This window comes from Hyperoodon ampullatus, assembly GCF_949752795.1.
Source record: "Hyperoodon ampullatus genome assembly, chromosome: 3".
Lineage (NCBI taxonomy): Eukaryota > Metazoa > Chordata > Mammalia > Artiodactyla > Ziphiidae > Hyperoodon > Hyperoodon ampullatus.
This window is the reverse complement of record NC_136916.1, coordinates 138,876,325-138,895,523: the sequence shown is the minus strand read 5'-3', so window position 1 is coordinate 138,895,523 and position 19,199 is coordinate 138,876,325. Positions and strand designations below refer to the sequence as shown.

Here is a 19,199-nt window from a genome sequence, read left to right as displayed (position 1 = left end):
TATGAGAGCAGTATTCTACTATATGGATATGCCATAATTTATCTAACCATTTCTTTGTTCCAGTTAAAAAAATTATAATAACATAATAATAATACAGATTTATGTATTTGATTATTATCTATCTCCTCCAACTATAATATAAACTCCACAGAGCAGCTCTCTTTTGGTTACTACTGTATCCTCAGTGCCTAAACTAGTACTTGGCACACAGTGAGGGATACAACAAATATATGCTGGAAGAATGAATATTATGAATACGTCCTTATGTAAATTTTAAACCCATTTTGATTACTTCGCTAGAAGGAATCACTTGAAGAGGATACATCAGGTCACTGTTTACTATTATTATTATTATTATTATTATTGCTTATTTATTTAAACATCTTTACAAAACTACCAGTGATTTTAATAAAAGGCAATGCTGTTAGGTTGTATTATGATCCAGGGAAAGAACACGGAATGTGACATCAGAATCTGCTTTTAAATCATGGCTCTGCCAGATGCTAGTACACAATCGTAAGTAGGTCACTTACCCCCTGAGATTCCTTTTGCTTCTCTTTCAAAGAAAAATAACCCTGGCACATAGGGTTGTGAAGAGTAAAGCAAGTAATGAAAGTGCCTTGTCAAATTTAAAGTGTTATATAGATGTTAGTAGATGGTATAGCTAAGCAAGCTTGTGTCCGGAAAAATGAAAAAGAAAGAAAAAAAGACTGCCACCAAAAAGTATATATATTTCATGGAGCACAAAAGATCAATAAAAGGACCCACATTATTAGGTATTATAAAACTGTACCATTAAAAAAACAGAACTAAATTAAGCAATGAAAATGTCCTCCATATTCTGCATGATTTTTCGCCTTTTCCTACTTGTACATGTTAGACTAGAGCAGTAGTTCTCAAACTTTAGGTGAGTCAGATACACTGGAAGGCTTGTTAAAACACAGACTGCTGGGCACTCCCCCAGAGTTTCTGATTTAGTAGGTCTGGGGTGAGGCCTAAGAATTTCCATTTCTAAAAAGTTCCCAGGACATGTTAAAATTACTAATCTGGAGAACTGCATTTTGAGAACCACTGGACTAAAGGAACAGCTTTTTAGTCACCAGCAATTTTATCCAATCTGCATTAAGACAAAAAAAATTCATTTATTCACTACTCATTCAACAAATATTTATTAACAGCCTACTAGGTGCCAGGCACTGTTCCAGGGGCTCAGGATATATTCTCCAAATAAAAACAGAGATCCTTGCTCTTGCAACATTTATATTAGAGAGTGGAGGAACACAGGTAATCCACAATAAAATTAATAAGTAAGTTACATAGTTTGCTAGAAGGTGTAAGTGTTATGAAAACAGAGAAAAAGTAAAGCAAGCAAGGAGGATTGGAAGTGCAGGCAGGAATGGGAGTGGGTATTCAATTTTAAGTAGGATGCCCACAGTAGACCTCATTGGGAAGGTGACATTTGAGCAAAGCCTTAAAGGTGGTGATGGAGTTAGCTGTGTGGCTGTCTGAGGAAGAGTGCTTCAGGCAGAGGGAACAGCCAGTATGCTGGAGTAGGGTGAGATGGTTAAAGGAGCAGATGAGACCAATTCTACTCTGAATGAAGGAAGATATTCACTGTAGGATTTTGAGTAGGGAAGTGACATGATCTGACTTAGATTTTAAAGATCATTCTGGTTGATAATAGGCTGTGGGGGGCCAGAGGCAGAAGTGGAGAGACCAATTAGGAAGTGATTGCAGCTATCCAGGAAAGAAATGAAGGTGTCTGAAAGGTAGAGTGGTGAGAAGTGTTGGGATACAGGATATGACTTAAAGGCAGAGCCAACAGGATTTCTTGTTGGATTGGATGTGCGGTATAGAAGTAAACAAGGAGTCATATATCACTGGACTAAAGCCCAAATGTTTTTGATCTGAGCCACTAGAAGGATGGAGTTGTCAGCAAGGACTGGGGCAGTCTGATATTAACAGGTCAAGGAAAGAGAAGGAACCATCAAAGGAGACTGTCAAGGATTAATCCGTGAAACAAGTGAAGAGATGAACTCTGTCAAATTCTGCTTACAGGTCAAGAACGGGTCTGAGAATCAATCCTTGGATTTAGCAATGCCACAGCCACTGGAGACCTTGACAACAGCGGTTTTTACTAGAGTAATAGGTAATAGGGTCAAAAACCTAGAGTAAGTTGAAGAGAAAAGTGGAAGAAATGAAATTGGAGATGTGATTATAAGTGACTCTAATAAGGCATTTTGCTCTGAAAGGAGAAAAACAGAGTATTAGCAGGTAAGGGCAGTGGGGTCAAAAAAAGGTTTTTATATTAAGTTGAGAATGCTTATATGATATAGGAGTGAAGAAAATATTACTGAGTCACCTTTTTGAGATGCTCAACTAGATAGGGATAAAAAGAAAAAGACTGGATAAAAAAGGGGCAAGTGTATTTTGTTACTATGCTCTATCATACAGTCAACACTAGCCTGTCTATCAATATGTACATATTGAAATACACTTTAACAATCCTAAGTGTTTCCACAAGTAAAAAAATACTCTTCCAAAGTGAGCTATTAATTCTTTGATGTGTGCATAACAAAATTTTTACACATGTATTAGAGAGGTTTCAAATGCACATTGACCTTAATGTTAATACAGCAATAAGTATAGCCACATTCTAGAATCATTATCCATATTAAACGATCCTGAAAACGGCCCAAGTAATGAGACCCAGGTAAGAGGAGACCTAAAACAAATTAGAAAAAAAAAGTAAGTAATTGTTAAAGCTTGTTTTATTTTGCCACGTGAATCTTTAAAATTAATAACACACTTGGAACTAATTAATAATTATTAATAATAATTCTTTCTACCCTCTTTTTAGGTCAAGAATACAAACAACTATCCATTGCATATCAGGAGGCATTAAATTAAGCTCTTTACAGGAACAGTTGGAAGAGAAAATCTACAGGTGATAATTTATAAGAATTAAGAATATATTTTCCAGAAAAACTACAAATTAGAACCTGTTATGTAAAACCCTAAATACATATTAAATATATTAGGAAAATATATTAAATATATAAAAGCCAACTTCACATTAATGATTTAAAACATTCTGGACATTTTTATATACATGCCTATAAAAGTGTTTTGTGGTGTTAAAAATTTACATAAAATGCTATCTACCACACTGTACAAATACCCTTAAAACTCAGGTTTTCTCTCAACATTGTCTCTGAGACATTATATATTGACTACAAAGCTCCTTCACTGTAACTATAATGAGAATTCATTGTATGAATATGGCTGAATTTAAATATTCATTTCCCTGATAACAAACATTTCAGATGTTTTCCAATTTTTCACTATTATAAATAATGCTGTATAAATTATCTTTGTACAAGTCTGCTTGTACAATGTATTATGTAGAAAGAGTTAACATAGCAGAAATAACTGCTGTCTGTTGAAAGGCCTGCTTACAAAGTTGGCCCTTGGCTGGAAACTGGGAACTTGTATTTCAAAGGAGCTCTCACCACCCTAACCGATAAACAGTCTCACATTGTGCCTAAACTGTCTGTGCAAAGAATACAGTTTATACTGAGCACTTGCTTTCCTTTTGTGAGTCTGAAATTTTGGTATTTGGTAGGCAGCGGGTGCCTACATGACCAGCCCTCAATATAAGCCTTAGGCATTGAGTCTCAAATAAGCTTCCCCAGTAGTCAACATATCACACATACTGTCACAAGGCGCTGGGGAATTAAGCACGTTCTGTGTAACTCCACTGGGAGAGGGTACCTGGAAGCTCTCACCACCCAGTCTCTCACCCCATGTGACTTTTCCTTTGATGTATTTGTTCTGCATCCTTTTGCTATACTAAATCTTAGCTATGAGCACAACTATATGCTGTCCTATGTGTCCTCCTAGAAAATCATGAAATTTGGGAATGGTCTTGGGGACCCTCAAGATACACGTGCAAGAGTTTCTCTAGAATTGCAATCACTGGATCATGGAATCTAAAACTGGAATCCCTAGGCCATGGGATATGTACATCTTTACTACAGACTATTAAGTTTACTCTTCAAGCTAGCTGTATGAATTTACACATTCCCTTTCAACAGGGTTTGAGAGTTCCTGTTCCCCACTCCCTAGCCAATACTTGTTAATGTCAGACTTTTTTCACATTTTTGTCAATCAGATGTGTGTGAAATGTTACCTCACTGTTTTCTGTTTTTTACCCCAGGAAATACTTTACAACACACTTACTGGTTGAATATAACTGACTTTATAATAACGTATAATTTCTACCTTATTACTAAGGTATTTATTATTTCAGATGTGAGTTTAACCTTACAGGCATTTTAAAAAGTGGCACTGCACTATATAATAAAAATTAATTGGAACTCTATGAAAGTATTAAAAGTGTAGAGTATTTCCTATAAGAAAGGAAAATGATTATTCATAAAAAATTTGTATTACAAAAATAAAATTTTTCCTAAATTATCTCACATAATAGATAATTAGAAAAGTTCAACCCAAATAAACATTTCATTAAAATTCTAATTTTAAATTGCTACTCTCTGCTAGGGTAGTCAGTCTGCTAGGAAGTCACTGGACATACCTAAAACAAGTTCAGGGGCTAAAGCATACAGTAGGAGACAACACACTATTGTCATCGGCCTGTACTTTATCTAAAACCAACCCTGAGAAGTACAATATAGCTGAATTTACAGTTAGTTATGATGAAATTATAAAATTATCACAAAATTATAATATTAGCTCATTCTCATCAAAAATCTTGCTAATATTCGTATAGCACTTCATTTTGGGAGGTTACCGATCACTGACCAAAGCTTTTTTTTTTTTTTTTTTTTGCGGTACGCGGGCCTCTCACTGTTGTGGCCTCTCCCGTTGCAGAGCACAGGCTCCAGATGCGCAGGCTCAGCGGCCATGGCTCACGGGCCCAGCGGCTCCGCAGCATGTGGGATCTTCCCGGACTGGGGCACGAACCCATGTCCCCTGTATCGGCAGGCAGACTCTCAACCACTGCGCCACCAGGGAAGCCCCTGACCAAAGCTTTTATGTTACCTTACCCTGTAACCTTGTCAGACAAGTTGCTAGACATTAACTAATAAGATACAAGCAAACTCCTTTAAGCTCTTCAATCTGATATTTATATAATGCTAGTTTTCACTCTTTATGGGCCTAAGCTGTTACATCTACTTGACATGAACTCATTAAAATTCATGAAAATTTTGGGATAAGGTGTTTTCATGTTTCATGGGGGGACTATAACTTGATTTTAGTCAAGAAAATGTTTTTTAAAAATTGTCAAATCACCTAAATGAAATTTTCACTTGGTATTTTTATAACTTTATTTCCCTCAAAATAAGGAGTAGGAGATATACTCCTTCATATTTAGTCTTTCTGCCTGCACATCAAAGTATTAGAATCTGTATAACAGTTGGATCAAAAGACTGTTTTTCTGTGTGTTCATTTTTTTGTACTTTAAATACATTTGTGAGGATTTCTTAAGCACAACCCATTTACTTACCTAAACTTCCAGCTGCCATTGCAGACTGCAGGGCAGTGTTCAAACTCGGGACCATCTGGTAGTAGTACACTGTATCTGCACATACACAGGCTGTGGTGCCCACAACTCCAGGCCAACTCTGAACAGGTCGAGGAAACCCCACCAAGAACAAAGGAAGGGTGAAGAGGGGGAGTAAGGGAGAAGAGAGTAGTGTAGAAAAAACTATGAAGACCAGCACGAATGGAGAGAAGACAATGTTGAGTACACATAAAGTGGTGGTTGATTTTCTACGTTTTTTCTCTGTCCATGATGCCAAGAGTATGGTCACAGCAAACTGCAATTTAGAGATGAATTGAATCAGACGATCACGCATGATACCAACCTGCAGAGACATAAAAATGAAGTTTTTATTCTTAAATATCTTTCATAAATGTTCAAGATCATATAAGAAAAACAGTATAATTTTATTACTCCAATATTTTTGAGGAAATAGCCCTTATATGAGATCCTTTGTTATAATTTTCTCCAATCTCACAATTAATAAATGAGACTACATTTTTAAGTTTCCGCTCTCTTAAAAAAAATGTAGTACTAAAGAGAACAGAGTGCTATGTGTATCTTAAGGTTGATTAAGCTTTGCATTACATGCTTGTTAAGTCATAAGAACTAGCACTAGTAAACAGTTAAGCAACTATCCTTAATTTATCCTTATTTTAGAGAATATTTTACAGATTAAGAAACAGACATCATGCCATAAGACAAACCTCAATAGACTGAAATCATACTAAGTGTATTCATACAAATCATGAAAAGTATGTCCTTCAATCAAAACTGAATTAAATCAACAATAGAAAGAAATCTGGAAATTAGAAGACAAATTCCTAAATAACCAACAGGTCAAAGAAGAAATCACAAGATAAACAAGAAAACATTTTCAGATGAATGAAACACACACCAAAACTTGTGATACAGCAAACCCAGTCCTCAGAGGGAAATTTATAGCTACAAATGAAAGAGCAGAAAGATCTTAAGCCAATAACCTAATCTTCCACCTTAGGAAACTAGAAAACAAAGAGCAACTAAATCTCAAGTAAGCAGAGGTAAGGAAATAATAAAGATTGGAGTGGAAATTAATAAAACAGAGAATAGAAAAATAATAGAGAAAAATCAATGAAACCAAAAGCTGTTTTCATTTTTTGGTTTTTTTTTTTTCGGTACGCGGGCCTCTCACTGTTGTGGCCTCTCCTGTTGCGGAGCACAGGCTCCGGACGTGCAGGGTCAGCGCCCATGGCTCACGGGCCCAGCCGCTCCGCGGCATGTGGGATCTTCCCAGACCGGGGCACGAACCCATGTCCCCTGCATCAGCAGGCAGACTCTCAACCACTGTGCCACCAGGGAAGCCAGAAAAGCTGTTTTTTTGAGATCAGCAAAACTGACAAACCTTTAGCTAGACTAACCAAGAAAAATACATAGAAGACTCAAATTACTAAAATCAGGAAGGAAAGAGATAATATTGCCAGCAATCTTACAGAACAAAATAAAAAGAATTATAAGAGAATATTATGAACAATGGTATGCCAATAAATTAGATCACTTAGATGAAACAGACAACTTCCTAGAAAAAGACATAAATTACTGAAACCAACTCAAGAAGAAATAGAAAATCTGAATATACCTATAACAAGTAGAGAAACTGAATTAACAATTTAAAAGCTACCCAAAGAGAAAAGCTGAGGCCCAGATGGCTTCCATACTACAAAATACTACATAGTACAGAATATTTTAAGATACATACTAAATACTACAAACATTCAAGATTACTGATATGAAATTCCCAACTCATTCTATGAGGTCACTACTATTCTGATATCTAAACAAAAGATAAGAAAAGAAAGCCACAAATATATACATCAGACAAAAATTCTCAACAAAACACTAGCCAACTGAATCCTGCAACATAAAGACAAGACTATACACCAAGACTGAGTGAGATTTATTACAGGAATGCAAGATTGGTTTAACAACTGAAAATCAATATATTACACCATGTTAGTAGATTAAAGAACCAAAACCACATGACTATTTCAATAGACACAGAAGAGGCAAAATCCAACACCCTCCAGGATAAAAAAGTTTAACTAGGAATAGAAGGGAACTAAAAGCAGGAATGGTAAAAGACAGACATCAACTTAATGGAGAAAGACTGAATGCTTTCCTCATAAGATGTCCACTCTTACCTCTTCTATTCAACATTATACTGGAGGTTCTAGCCAGGGCAATTAGGTAAGAAAAAGAAATGAAAGACATTTAGATTGGAAAGGAAGAAGTAAAACTATCTTTACTATATCTAATTTGCAGATGACATGATCTCATATACAGAATATCCTAAGAAATCCACTAAAAACCTATTAGAAACAAAAAATATTTCAGTGAGGTTTCAGGATATAAAATTAACATTAACTAATCAATTGCAGTTTATACTTGAGCAATAAACAACCCAAAAAATTAACTAAGAAAACAATCTACTTATCATCAAAAAGAATAAAATACTTAGGAATAATATTTAATAAAACTGTAAAACTTGTACACTGAAAACTACAAAACAATGTTGAAATAAAGAAGATATAAATAAACATGAAGACATGTCATATAGATGAATGGGAAGAATTAATATTTTTAAGACAGCAACGAAGCTGAATCTAGCCTCTGTATCCCGACACTGAATTGAATCTCGGAGACAAGAGTTTTGGGTGAAGTAGAAAAGAATAGTTTTATTGCTTTGCCAGGCAAAGGGGGCCACAACGGGTTAATGTGCTCAAAACTTTGTGTCTCAAACCCGGGGGTGGGGGTGGTGGAGGTGGGGTGAGGAGTTTTATAGTCAAGGGGAGCAGGGTTGCTGGTAATGATCAGGGTGCCTTGCTGCATTCCTTCAATCCAAAGATTATCTAGCATCAGGTGATGATGGGCAAACTGTGACCTTCTCTGGAATGAAGAGTGCTTCATCAAGTAGTTAACACCTTCCATTTGGTGGGGGTTTTAGTTCTGCAGAAGAGCTCAAAGATATTGTTATGTGTATCCCTTGAGTGGGAACCAGGACCCTGCTCCTAAGGCTGCACTATTGTTTCTTGACTGCTCCTCACTTGTCTCTCCATCCTCTCCCTTCCCTGATTAGCAACTGTTTGAACCTGCCCTTTGGAACTCAGGGAAGGGGACACAGAAAGGCTTTTGTGCCCAGGAGCCCCACAGGGTCCTGCTCGGTTTCAGCAATATTCCCCAAATTTTATCTACAGATCTAAGGCAATCCCTATCAAAGTCTCAGATGCCTTTCTGAAAAACTTGAAAAGCCAAAACCAATATTTCTATGGTAACACAAAGGTACAAGAATAGTCTAAACAATCTTGAAAAAGAACAACAAAGTCATAACATTCACACTTCCCAATTTTAAAACCTACTACAAAGCTACTGTAATCAAGACAGTGTAGTACTAGCATAAGGACAGACATATAGATGAATGGAAAAAAGAATAAGAGCCCAGAAATAAACCCTTACATTTGTTTGATTTCTGGCAGGGCGCCAAGAAAAGTCATTGAGGGAAGAATAGCTTTTTCAATAAATTATGATGAAACCATTGTACATCCATATACAAAAGAATGGATTTGGAATCCTACCTCATAACATATACAAAAATTAACTCCGAGTAGATCATAGACCCAAATGTAAGAGCTAAAACCATAAAACTCTTAGAAGAAAACATAGCAAATCTTTACGATCTTGAATAGGCAGTGTTTATTAGATATGACACCAAAAATACAAGCAACAAAAGAAAAAAATAGATTGAATTTCATCAAAATTAAAACTTTTTTGCTTCAAGGGACATTATCAAGAAAGCTAAAGACAACCTACAGAATGGGAGGAAATTTTTGCTTGTCATATATTTTGTCAAGGAACTTGTATCCAGAATATATAAAGAACTCTTAAACTTAACAATAAGAAGTCAAATAGCCCAGGTAAAAATGGGCAAAGAATTTGAAAGACATTTCCCCAAAAACATACACATAGGGCCAATAAACATACGTAAAGATGAATCATTAGTATTCAGAGAAATGCAGTATCAAAATCATGAAAAGACCCATGAAAATGCTATAATGAAAAAGTCAGACTACAACTGTTGGTGAGAATGTAGACCAATTAGAATCCTCACACACTGCTGGTGAGAATGTAAAATGGTGCAATCACTTTGGAAAAATGTCTGGCAATACCTTGAAGTGTTAAGGCATAAAGTTCGTGCATAACTGAAATTCCAGTCCTAGGTAAACATACCTGACAGAAATGAACTCACATGTCCATATAAAAACTTGTACTTGAATGTTCATAGCAGCATTATTCATAATAGTAAAAAAGTGGCGACAACCTAAATATCTATCATTTAATGAATGAATCAACTAAATGTGATATATCCATAAAATGGAATATTTTTCAGCAATAAAAAAGAATAAAATACTGATATATGCTACAACATGGATGAATCTTGAAAACATGTGAGAGAAAGAAGCCAGATGCAAAAGACAACATACTGTATAATCATATTCGTGGGAAATGTCCAGAATTGGCAAATGCTTAGAGACAGAAAGTAGATTAATTGTTGCTGGGGCTGGAGTAGGGAGTAGAAGAGATGGAGAGCAGAATGGAAATGACTATTAATGTGTATGAGGTTTCTTTTGGGGATGTTGAAAATATTCTAAAATTAGATTGTGGTGATGGCTGCAAAGTTCTGAATATACAATGCAGAACTTTACACTTTAAGTGAATGATTTTATGGTATATGAAATACATCTCATTGAAGCTGTTAAAAATGTATTTACCAGTAAGAGTCTGATTCCTGTATCCAGGTTTCGGTTCCACCATATGTCTGTATTGGAGATCAACAAGTGCACTGATGATACAATGACTGTCTCCAATAAAGCATTTTCTGTATTCTGCCATACCTGCAGTACACAAATTTACCACTTTATTAGGCAGAATTTGATAATCTAAGTAAACTGTTAGAGTAAATAAAATCATAATTAAATTTGGGAATAGGAAAATACTATTAAGTGCATATTAGCATTACCATTCTAAAAGCTCTTGTGAATCCAATGGAGACAGACACAGAATGGAGTCCTTGTAAGGAACTGTCCAATGAAAGAAATGCTATCATAGTAAAAGGTGACACTAAGGCAAACAAAAAAAGACAAATTTAATGAAGGCAAAATAACCCCTTCTACCATATTTTATTTTGGCCTATGAGTATTTTTATAAGCACATTTAAGCAATGAGCTAAAAAAACCAATAAATAAACCAAAACATAAAAGAATAAACACTTGTATGCAGTATAACATTATACAAATACAGGAATTCCATAATATTTTTGTACACTTCCTAGATAAAATACAAGTTTATTAATATTTGTCTTCCTACCTAGATTTATCAAAATCCGTCTGACAACACCAATCTTGATGAGCTTTGTTTGCTTCTCTAGGAATAAAGTCACAGTCTGCGCATGCTTTGGATAGATAGGGTTCCGGAAAATTCCAAATATATAGACACTTTGAATTTCTTTAAGTATCCATAGTATTATAAATAATATCATCAAAATATAGCCAACAATAGCCTGGGGACTGTTTTTGGAAATCTGTGAGAAACCAGCAAAGTGATGCAACAAACCAGTTTCTAAGAGAGCCAAGACTAATACAATGCTGTAGAAAAGGTATTCCTTCCAAGTAAACTGTTTTTCCAAACCGTTGGGTAAAGCCTTAGATTTGGTTCCAACTCTGTGTCCGGTCACACTGTGTTTGAAGCCAAAAACCATCTCACTTAGGTTAAGACTCAGTAAGAATCCAAGTCCAGTCATGAAAAGAACCACACCAACAGTGCTGGGAATGAAATATGATGTTACAGCTGTTCCAGTAGAAATGATGAACATTATTAACAACCTGCAGAGGGGAAAAAAAAGATGTGCTTGAAAAGAAAAAATGTTCTTTGAGAATAAATTACATATCACTATAATATTTAAAATAATTACCGTAGGTGGGTTGACATAGATGAGCCTCCAAGGCCAAACTCTAAAACCTGCTCCATTGCCCATAAGAAAAGTGCATCAGGTGGGGGTAGGGTCCCGAGTGCCCACAGAAAGGGTAAAAATATAAACAAGATGTGTAAAATCTGATTCATTTGTTCTAGAACTGGTATATTTACCATAAACCTACAATAAAAAGAAAATATTTAAATCATACAAAACAATAAATAGAAGATCTCTAAAGGAAAAACAAAACACATACACCTCCCTCTATAACCCACCTCTGCCCTGAAACAAAAGAATATTTACAGGAAGGTCCCAATCCCAAATTGCAAAAGACCAAAAACATAAATTGTGACCCCTGTCCTTCCTCTATACCAGCAAGTACTCAATTGTATACAAGTGTAGTACAGGGCGAAAATATTTCTCCCTTAAATCTTTAAACTACATTGGCTGCAATTCCACCAATGATTCTATAGAGTTAAAAAATTTTAAATTTAAAATTGCAGGCAACCCTGGGAAAGCCAAAGCCTTCCTGCTGTTCATATCTTAGCAGCCAGCAAAGAGAGTAAGCTCTTCTCTTTTTCGTACTCTCTCCTGTACTGTCTTGCTCCCAGGTCCTGGAATTTGAAATCAATATATTTAAAATCAGAGGTCAGCAACATTAGGTTATGAACATGTCTCTGTGGGTTAGCTTGGGAATTTAACAAACATATAATATTGTTTCTACTTTGTATAAACAGTGGTATGGATTTGAGAACACAAACTTGTACAACACAGTCTCATAAAGTAGTGAAGGCTTCTATCTTAAGTGGAGAAACTGGTTTTTGGTACAGCACTTACCAGTTATACATAACATTATCAAATTGTTTCAAATAATTTAACAAAAACTTTAAAGCACAGAGGAATAAACATTATCAATATGTTACTAAGTTTTTGGAATAAGGTTAGCCAAACACCTTGCCTGGAAACCAACAACGCTGTAATACTTATGGAGTTCCGAAGACAACTTTCAAAAGAGAAAACTAAATCTCAAAACTTATAGCATAATAATTGTACTTGAATATCTGAGCTGCTAGGAATCAAAGTCAAGGAGAAAGGCAACTAATATTTATACACTTAAGTGTGTGTTAATAGCCAAGAAGCAAATGCATAGCAACTCTGATTATAATAATGGTATAATGTGCTTCCTTACACAGATATCAGGACGATGCCAGCTAATGCACTCTGCTTCATAATGTATGTCCTTCAAATTTTTATAAGCAGAGAGAATTAACGAACACAAGGTTAACAATGTGATGCTAAATTAAAGGATACTTTCTGTAGTGTAGTTTTAAAATAAAATTCATTTCATTCTGAGAAGAAAACACTCCAGTAACAAAAAAGAAAATCAAACCATACACAATAAACCATAGGAAGGTCAAGGAAAACATGTAGATTTGTACAGTTTTTTTTTTTAAAGACAACACTTCTCTTGCTAACATATTCAAGGAAAGGATAATTTGTGTAAAAATATGTATACTTAGGAAATGTTACCCAAGTTCTATTTTATCCCCCCAATCTCTTTTTGTTCTTAAAGTAAACAAGCAATAGTACAGAAAAGTGTTTATACACAAGGAGAGCACAATATAAGAATACATAATTGAAATAACCAAACATTGTGATTACTTTCCTATGTGTATGACTCAGGATGATCAAACAGATGATTACTGTGGTTCTTTTATAACAGAAAAATGTTTAAATCCTAAAATTTCTGATAACATAACAGTAATTTTCTAGAGCAAAAAAATCTAAGCCCGCAAGAAAAAACTGTTTTTCTAATAACCATAAAAATATTTCAAATTCTGTACACTCACTAAGATCCACATGCCCAGAAAAAGATGTTCCTAATATGCAGTGGCTAAGATGATATAAACATGCATCATTCATTCAAACAGTTCCTGAGAATCTATGAATTAAGCACTGAAGGTTTCACACTTGTCTTTGATAAAAATGCATAGAAAAAGTCATTTAAAATTATTAATATACAACTGTACTAGGTAGACTAAAGAATGCAGGAAGAGAAAAGATCACTCAGAAACTCTTCACTGAGCGACAGTCCAGCCACACCCCTGGTGTTCTCTTCAGAACATGCTTTCTCATTTTTTGCAATATGGATAGACTGAAAATTTCCCAAATCTTCAAGTTCTGGTTCCATTTTGTTTAGCAATTGCTTCTTCAATTCATCTCTCTCCTTTTATATTTTACTATAAGCAGTCAGGAGAAATCAAGCTGTTCATTCAACACTTTGCTTAGAAATCTCCTCGGCTATATATCCAAATTTATCACTCTCAAGTTCTACCTTTCACAAAATATTAGAAAATGATTCAGCTAAGTTCTTTGCCACTTTATAACTAGGATTGCCCTCTCCTCCAGTTTCCAATAACATGCTCTCACTGCTGTCTTGAGACTTCACCAGAATTACCTTTAATGTCCACATTTCTAGCACACACTTCAAAACTCTTCCAGCCTCTACCCATTATCCAGTTCCAAAGCCACTTCTACACTTTTAGGTATTTGTTAAGGGAGCACCCATCTTCTTGGTATCAAAATCTTAGCCAGCTCATAATGAAATACCATAGTCAGGTGACTTAAACAACAGAAATTTATTTCTCACAGACCTGGAGTCTGGAAGTCTGAGATTAGAGTGCCACCATGATCAGGGTATGGTGAAAACTCTCTTTCTGGCTTGAAGACAGCTGCCTTCTCATTTCATCTTCATATGTTGGAGGGAGAAATCAGGCTCTTTAGTGTGTCTTCCTATAAGGGTACTAATCCCATCATACCAGGGCCCCACCCTCATTATCCTAATTAGCTCCCAAAGACCCCATCTCCAAATATGACCATGTTGGGGGTTAGGGATTTAATATATGAATGGGGGTGGTACAAACACTCAGTCCATAAAGTGGTGCCTGTACATTTCTACCTGTGATAGAGAAAGCTGCAATCTATAGGAACAGAGAAAGAAATGTCAGATTTAGAAAAGGCAAGCAAAAGAAGTCATCGAATAATTTTGTTTAAAATTGCTATTTTCTATTTTTCTTCCATAGCAAATTGATTTTAAAAAATCAATATTCTATATAATTACTATAACAAAATTGAGTAAGTTATTCTATTCATCTTAAATCCACTCAATCTGTGCATTAACATTTATGTGTATAAATTCTGTATTTTCCCTTCACAGGAAAGTTCCATCTCATTTCACAGGTTTCACCCAGGCTATCTTACAGATCCATAGCTCCTTATTTAAAGTAAAACACAGGACTGAAATTTTGCTTATTTATCTTATCTTATAAAGGGTTTTCTTTTTACTCTTCAACAAGATTTAATTACTGCTTTAGGATGAATGTTTAACAAAGATTAGTCCTGGGGCTTCCCTGGTGGCGCAGTTGTTGAGAGTCCGCCTGCCGATGCAGGGGACACGGGTTCGTGCCCCGGTTCGGGAAAATCCCACATGCTGCGCAGCGGCTGTGCCCGTGAGCCATGGCCGCTGACCCTGCGCGTCCGGAGCCTGTGCTCCGCAATGGGAGAGGCCACAGAGGTGAGAGGCCAGTGTACGGCAAAAAAAAAAAAAAAAAGATTAGTCCTATGAGATTATTCATCAAAACAACCTATCACCCAATGGTTTGGTGACTTTTAATTCATAGATTCTTTTCTTTTAATACTAAGGAGAATGCTCTTACTATGTATGCTTAAAAATAAAGTTATAAAGTATTTGATAACTTATTACCTGTGTGCAAGATCTATAGAAACAAAGAAAAAAATATAAAGAGGTCTCATAAGAGGAGTGATTTCATAAGTATCCTGGGTTTGGAAAGTTGCAGTCTCTGTAGCTGTGTTTACAATTAATGAATATTCTCCTATACACAATGTCATCCATCCAAAGAAAAATAATAAAACAGTGCCTCCTGCACTGCCGTACAGCAGGGTTATTCTATTCGGAAGCAAATACCATGTTCCAAGACCACACACTAAGCCAGCAAGAACAGAATGAAAAACGGTATTGGCTGTATGTTTTTTGCCAGGAATTAGAAATTTGATGGTCTCAGCACCAGCACAACTTGTAAATTCATGCTCATCTTCCTCTGCTAAGATATCTGTGGTCAGCATTCTTTCCACTGTCACCGATCTGCTTCTGGCGTATAAACTTGTGAATTGGATGACAAATGCAGTGAAAAGCATTAGTCCACCTGAAAGTGCTGCTGTATAATAGTCTTCCAGGATGCCTAACTGGTACAAAAGTGTTCCTATTCCACCCAAAACCCATGGCATCAAAAAAAGGATAATCTGATTAACATATATGTAAGGAGGGGCACAATAGCCTAACTTGAGTCGAGGGCCTCCAAGAACAGTCTGTGGAAAGCGCTTCAGAAAGAAGTCCTGTTTGTAATCATTCAGCAGAGGCACATCTGGACTCATCCTTCTCACTCAGGATTATTCTGAAAGTCACATCCTTTTCTGTAACACAGCGGTCTCTAAGAAAAAGAAAAAAATCACTATTTGAAAATATCATACTTAAAACATGAAGGAGAAAAATCCCGTATTTCCATTAGTTAGTTCCTTAGTGCAGGATTTGTAACTTCACTTCTCTAGCTCCTTCCCATTGCCTGACACATACTTGGCACAAAACAAACAGTTGCTAAGTACTTTTTTTTTAATTTGGAAAAAAGTCATATTCACTATTAATTTATCTGGAACTTAGATAAACTTGGAATTTCTTAAGTAACCCACATTTTCAGATTTTGAGGTCAAAGGGAAGTTCAAAAGCCAGTACTCTGAACTCAAATCTGCTAGTGGTTTAACCGATCATTTCCCTGAGTGCTTCTGTTGTTTGTTTCTTAACTTTTCTATTACAAGGGTGAGCAAAATTTTTCTATAAAGGGTCAAATAGTAAATATTTTTCTGTTACAATGACTCAGCCCAGCTGTTGTTGCAGAAAAGCAGCCATAGATAAGTGGATATTAGTAGCTGTCTCCCAATATAACTTTACAGTATTTATATACAAACAGGCTATGGGCCAGATTGGCCTGTGGGCCATAGTTTGCCAACCCCTGCTCTATAAAATAAGGATATTCTCTATAATTCCTTTGACTTGAAATGGAAATAGAAGTGGAAAATAGAAATACTAAGTGTTAGTCACATCACTTAACAATTATAGTAAACTTAGGCTTTTCTGATAATTCAAAAAGTCAAACCCTGCTAAAATAGTAGCATTTCAATAAAAAGCCACTGGCAGCTCAACATGCAGTATCAAGGACAATGAACTGGAAACCAAAAGACTCCAAGAGTCAGAATATATGCTTATTATTAAGCATATTATTACTATGTTACCACATGCAAACCACTTCATGACTCAATTTTTAGTCTCTCTTTCTCTTGTCAGTTTCCAAAATCTACCAGAACTAGCAAAACATGAAATAATAAAAGGACCCATATATGCTTTAGTCTAGATTATTTTCATTTAAGGGCCATAAAAAACTAAGGATCAAATAATATGGATTTTGTTCTCTTCAACTTTCCCTTTTCCTGTTTCTGAAAAACAGTTACCTGTTAACAAGATCAGCTAGTGAAGCATTACCTCAGGGGTCATATACTAAGTTAGAAATGAAAAATTAAGTTTAAAGCCATCTTCATAAAGACAGACATATAGACCAAAAGAATAGAATAAAGCATCCAGAAATAAACCCTCACATATACAGTCAAATATTTGACAAGGGTGCCAAGACCATTCAATGAGGAAAGAATAGTCTGCAAAAAATGGTGCTGGGAAAACTGGGTGTCCACATGCAAAAGGATGAAGTTAGATCCTTACCTAACACCATATACAAAAGGTAACTCAAAATGGATCAAGAGCTTTAAAGTATAAGACCTAAAACAACAACACTCTTAAAAGAAAACATAGGACAAAGCTTCTGATATTGGATTTGGCAATGACTTCTTGGGTATGACACCAAAGGTACAGGTAACAAAAGAAATAGACAAAATGGACTTCACAAAAATTAAATCATGTGCATCAAAAGACACTATCAACAGAGTGAAAAGACAATTAACAGAATGGGAGAATAAAATAAGTTATGAATATCCAGGATATATAAAGACCTCCTAAAACTCAACAACAGAAACACAAACAATCTAATTCAAAAACTGGCAAAGAACTTGAACAGACATTTCTCTAAAGAAGATACACAAATGGCAATAAGTACATGAAAAGATGCTCAACATCACTAATCATTAGGGAAATGCAAATCAAAATACAATGAGATAACACTTCATGTTCATTAGGATAGCTACTATCAAAAAAAAAAAAAAAAAACCCAGAAAGTAAGTGTTGCCGAGGATGTGGAAAAATTGGAACCCTGTGCACTGTTGGTAGGAAGGTAAAATGGTACAGTTGCTGTGGAAAACAGTATGGTAGTTCCTCAAAACATTAAAAATTGAATTACCATATGATCTAAGAATTCCACTTCTTGATATATACTACAAAGAATTGAAAGCAGGGTCTCAAAGAAATAATTTGTATACTCACGTTTACAGCAGCATTATTCACAATAATTAAAAGGTGGAAGCAAACCAAGTGTTCATCAAAGGATGAATAAATAAGCAAAATTTAGTATATACATACAATGGAATATTATTCACCCTTAAAAAGGAAGGAAATCTTGCAAATTGCTATATCATAGGTGAAACTTTAGGACATTATGCATAGTGAAATAAGCCAGTCACAATAAGACAAATACTACAGAAATCTACAAGGTACTTAGAGTAGTCAAAATCACAGACAGAAAGCAGAACAGTGGTTGCCATGGGCTGAGGGGAGAGGAGAATGGGTCATTACTGTTTAATTGGTATAGAGTTTTACAAGATGAAAAGAATCACGGGGAGAGACAGTGATGATGCCTGCAAAACAATGTGAATGCACTGAGTATCACTGAACTGTACACTTAGAAATATGGTCAAGATGGTAAATTTTATGCTCTGTGTATTTTACCACACACAAAAAATTTTAAGCCATCTTAAAGTAACCTTTCTTCCTGTCAGTTTAAGAGTCTTTCTGCAAGTCACTTCTACCCAACCAACATCAGCCATGGAGGGAGCTTTTGGGTATCAAAAGGTTTTTTGGTCATCACTAAGAATTACTACCTTAGAGCACCTCTTGCTATACTTTTGGGAAATTCTTTATACTGTAAACATTTATCGTCTTATATCTTCCAGCTACTAGCCTTAGTTCTATATAGAAAGTCATAGCTTTTACTCACATGACAGCCCTGCAAGTACTCACAAAACAACAGAACCACAGGGCCAGATGGAACCTTAATAGTTGATGGTTTAATCTCAGAAAATGAAAAGATTGCCTCCCTCCCCTCTGAATGAGCATATCTCCTGTACTGATGTCAGTGATGTCAGTGTATTGTACTGATATGCTTGTTCAGTACAAGCCATAGGTAAGTAAGGACATGCCCCTATGAGTGTGAGTAAAGATTCTGATTTCAATTATCTATGGATGATGCTATCAGACAGGAAATCGAGTTTGGATGGCTGGCCTGAGCATTTTGAAGAATCTAGATGTACCTGAAATCTCCCCAGGGAGTTAGGTAA

General features: G+C 35.6%; 1 protein-coding gene across 1 annotated transcript in view; it reads right to left on the bottom strand.

The window, feature by feature from the left end:
- The window catches only part of PCNX4 (pecanex 4), a gene marked incomplete at both ends in the record, with an annotated part of 29,101 nt that extends 13,079 nt beyond the window's left edge, over positions 1–16,022 (bottom strand). Inside the window, 7 exons of the mRNA XM_079701122.1 lie at positions 2,622–2,725; positions 5,531–5,891; positions 10,372–10,494; positions 10,620–10,720; positions 10,967–11,481; positions 11,571–11,750; positions 15,334–16,022. Coding sequence (XP_079557248.1) covers positions 2,622–2,725; positions 5,531–5,891; positions 10,372–10,494; positions 10,620–10,720; positions 10,967–11,481; positions 11,571–11,750; positions 15,334–16,022 — 2,073 coding nt within the window. The remainder of the gene's footprint in view (positions 1–2,621; positions 2,726–5,530; positions 5,892–10,371; positions 10,495–10,619; positions 10,721–10,966; positions 11,482–11,570; positions 11,751–15,333) is intronic.
- Between the last annotated feature and the right edge of the window lie 3,177 nt (positions 16,023–19,199).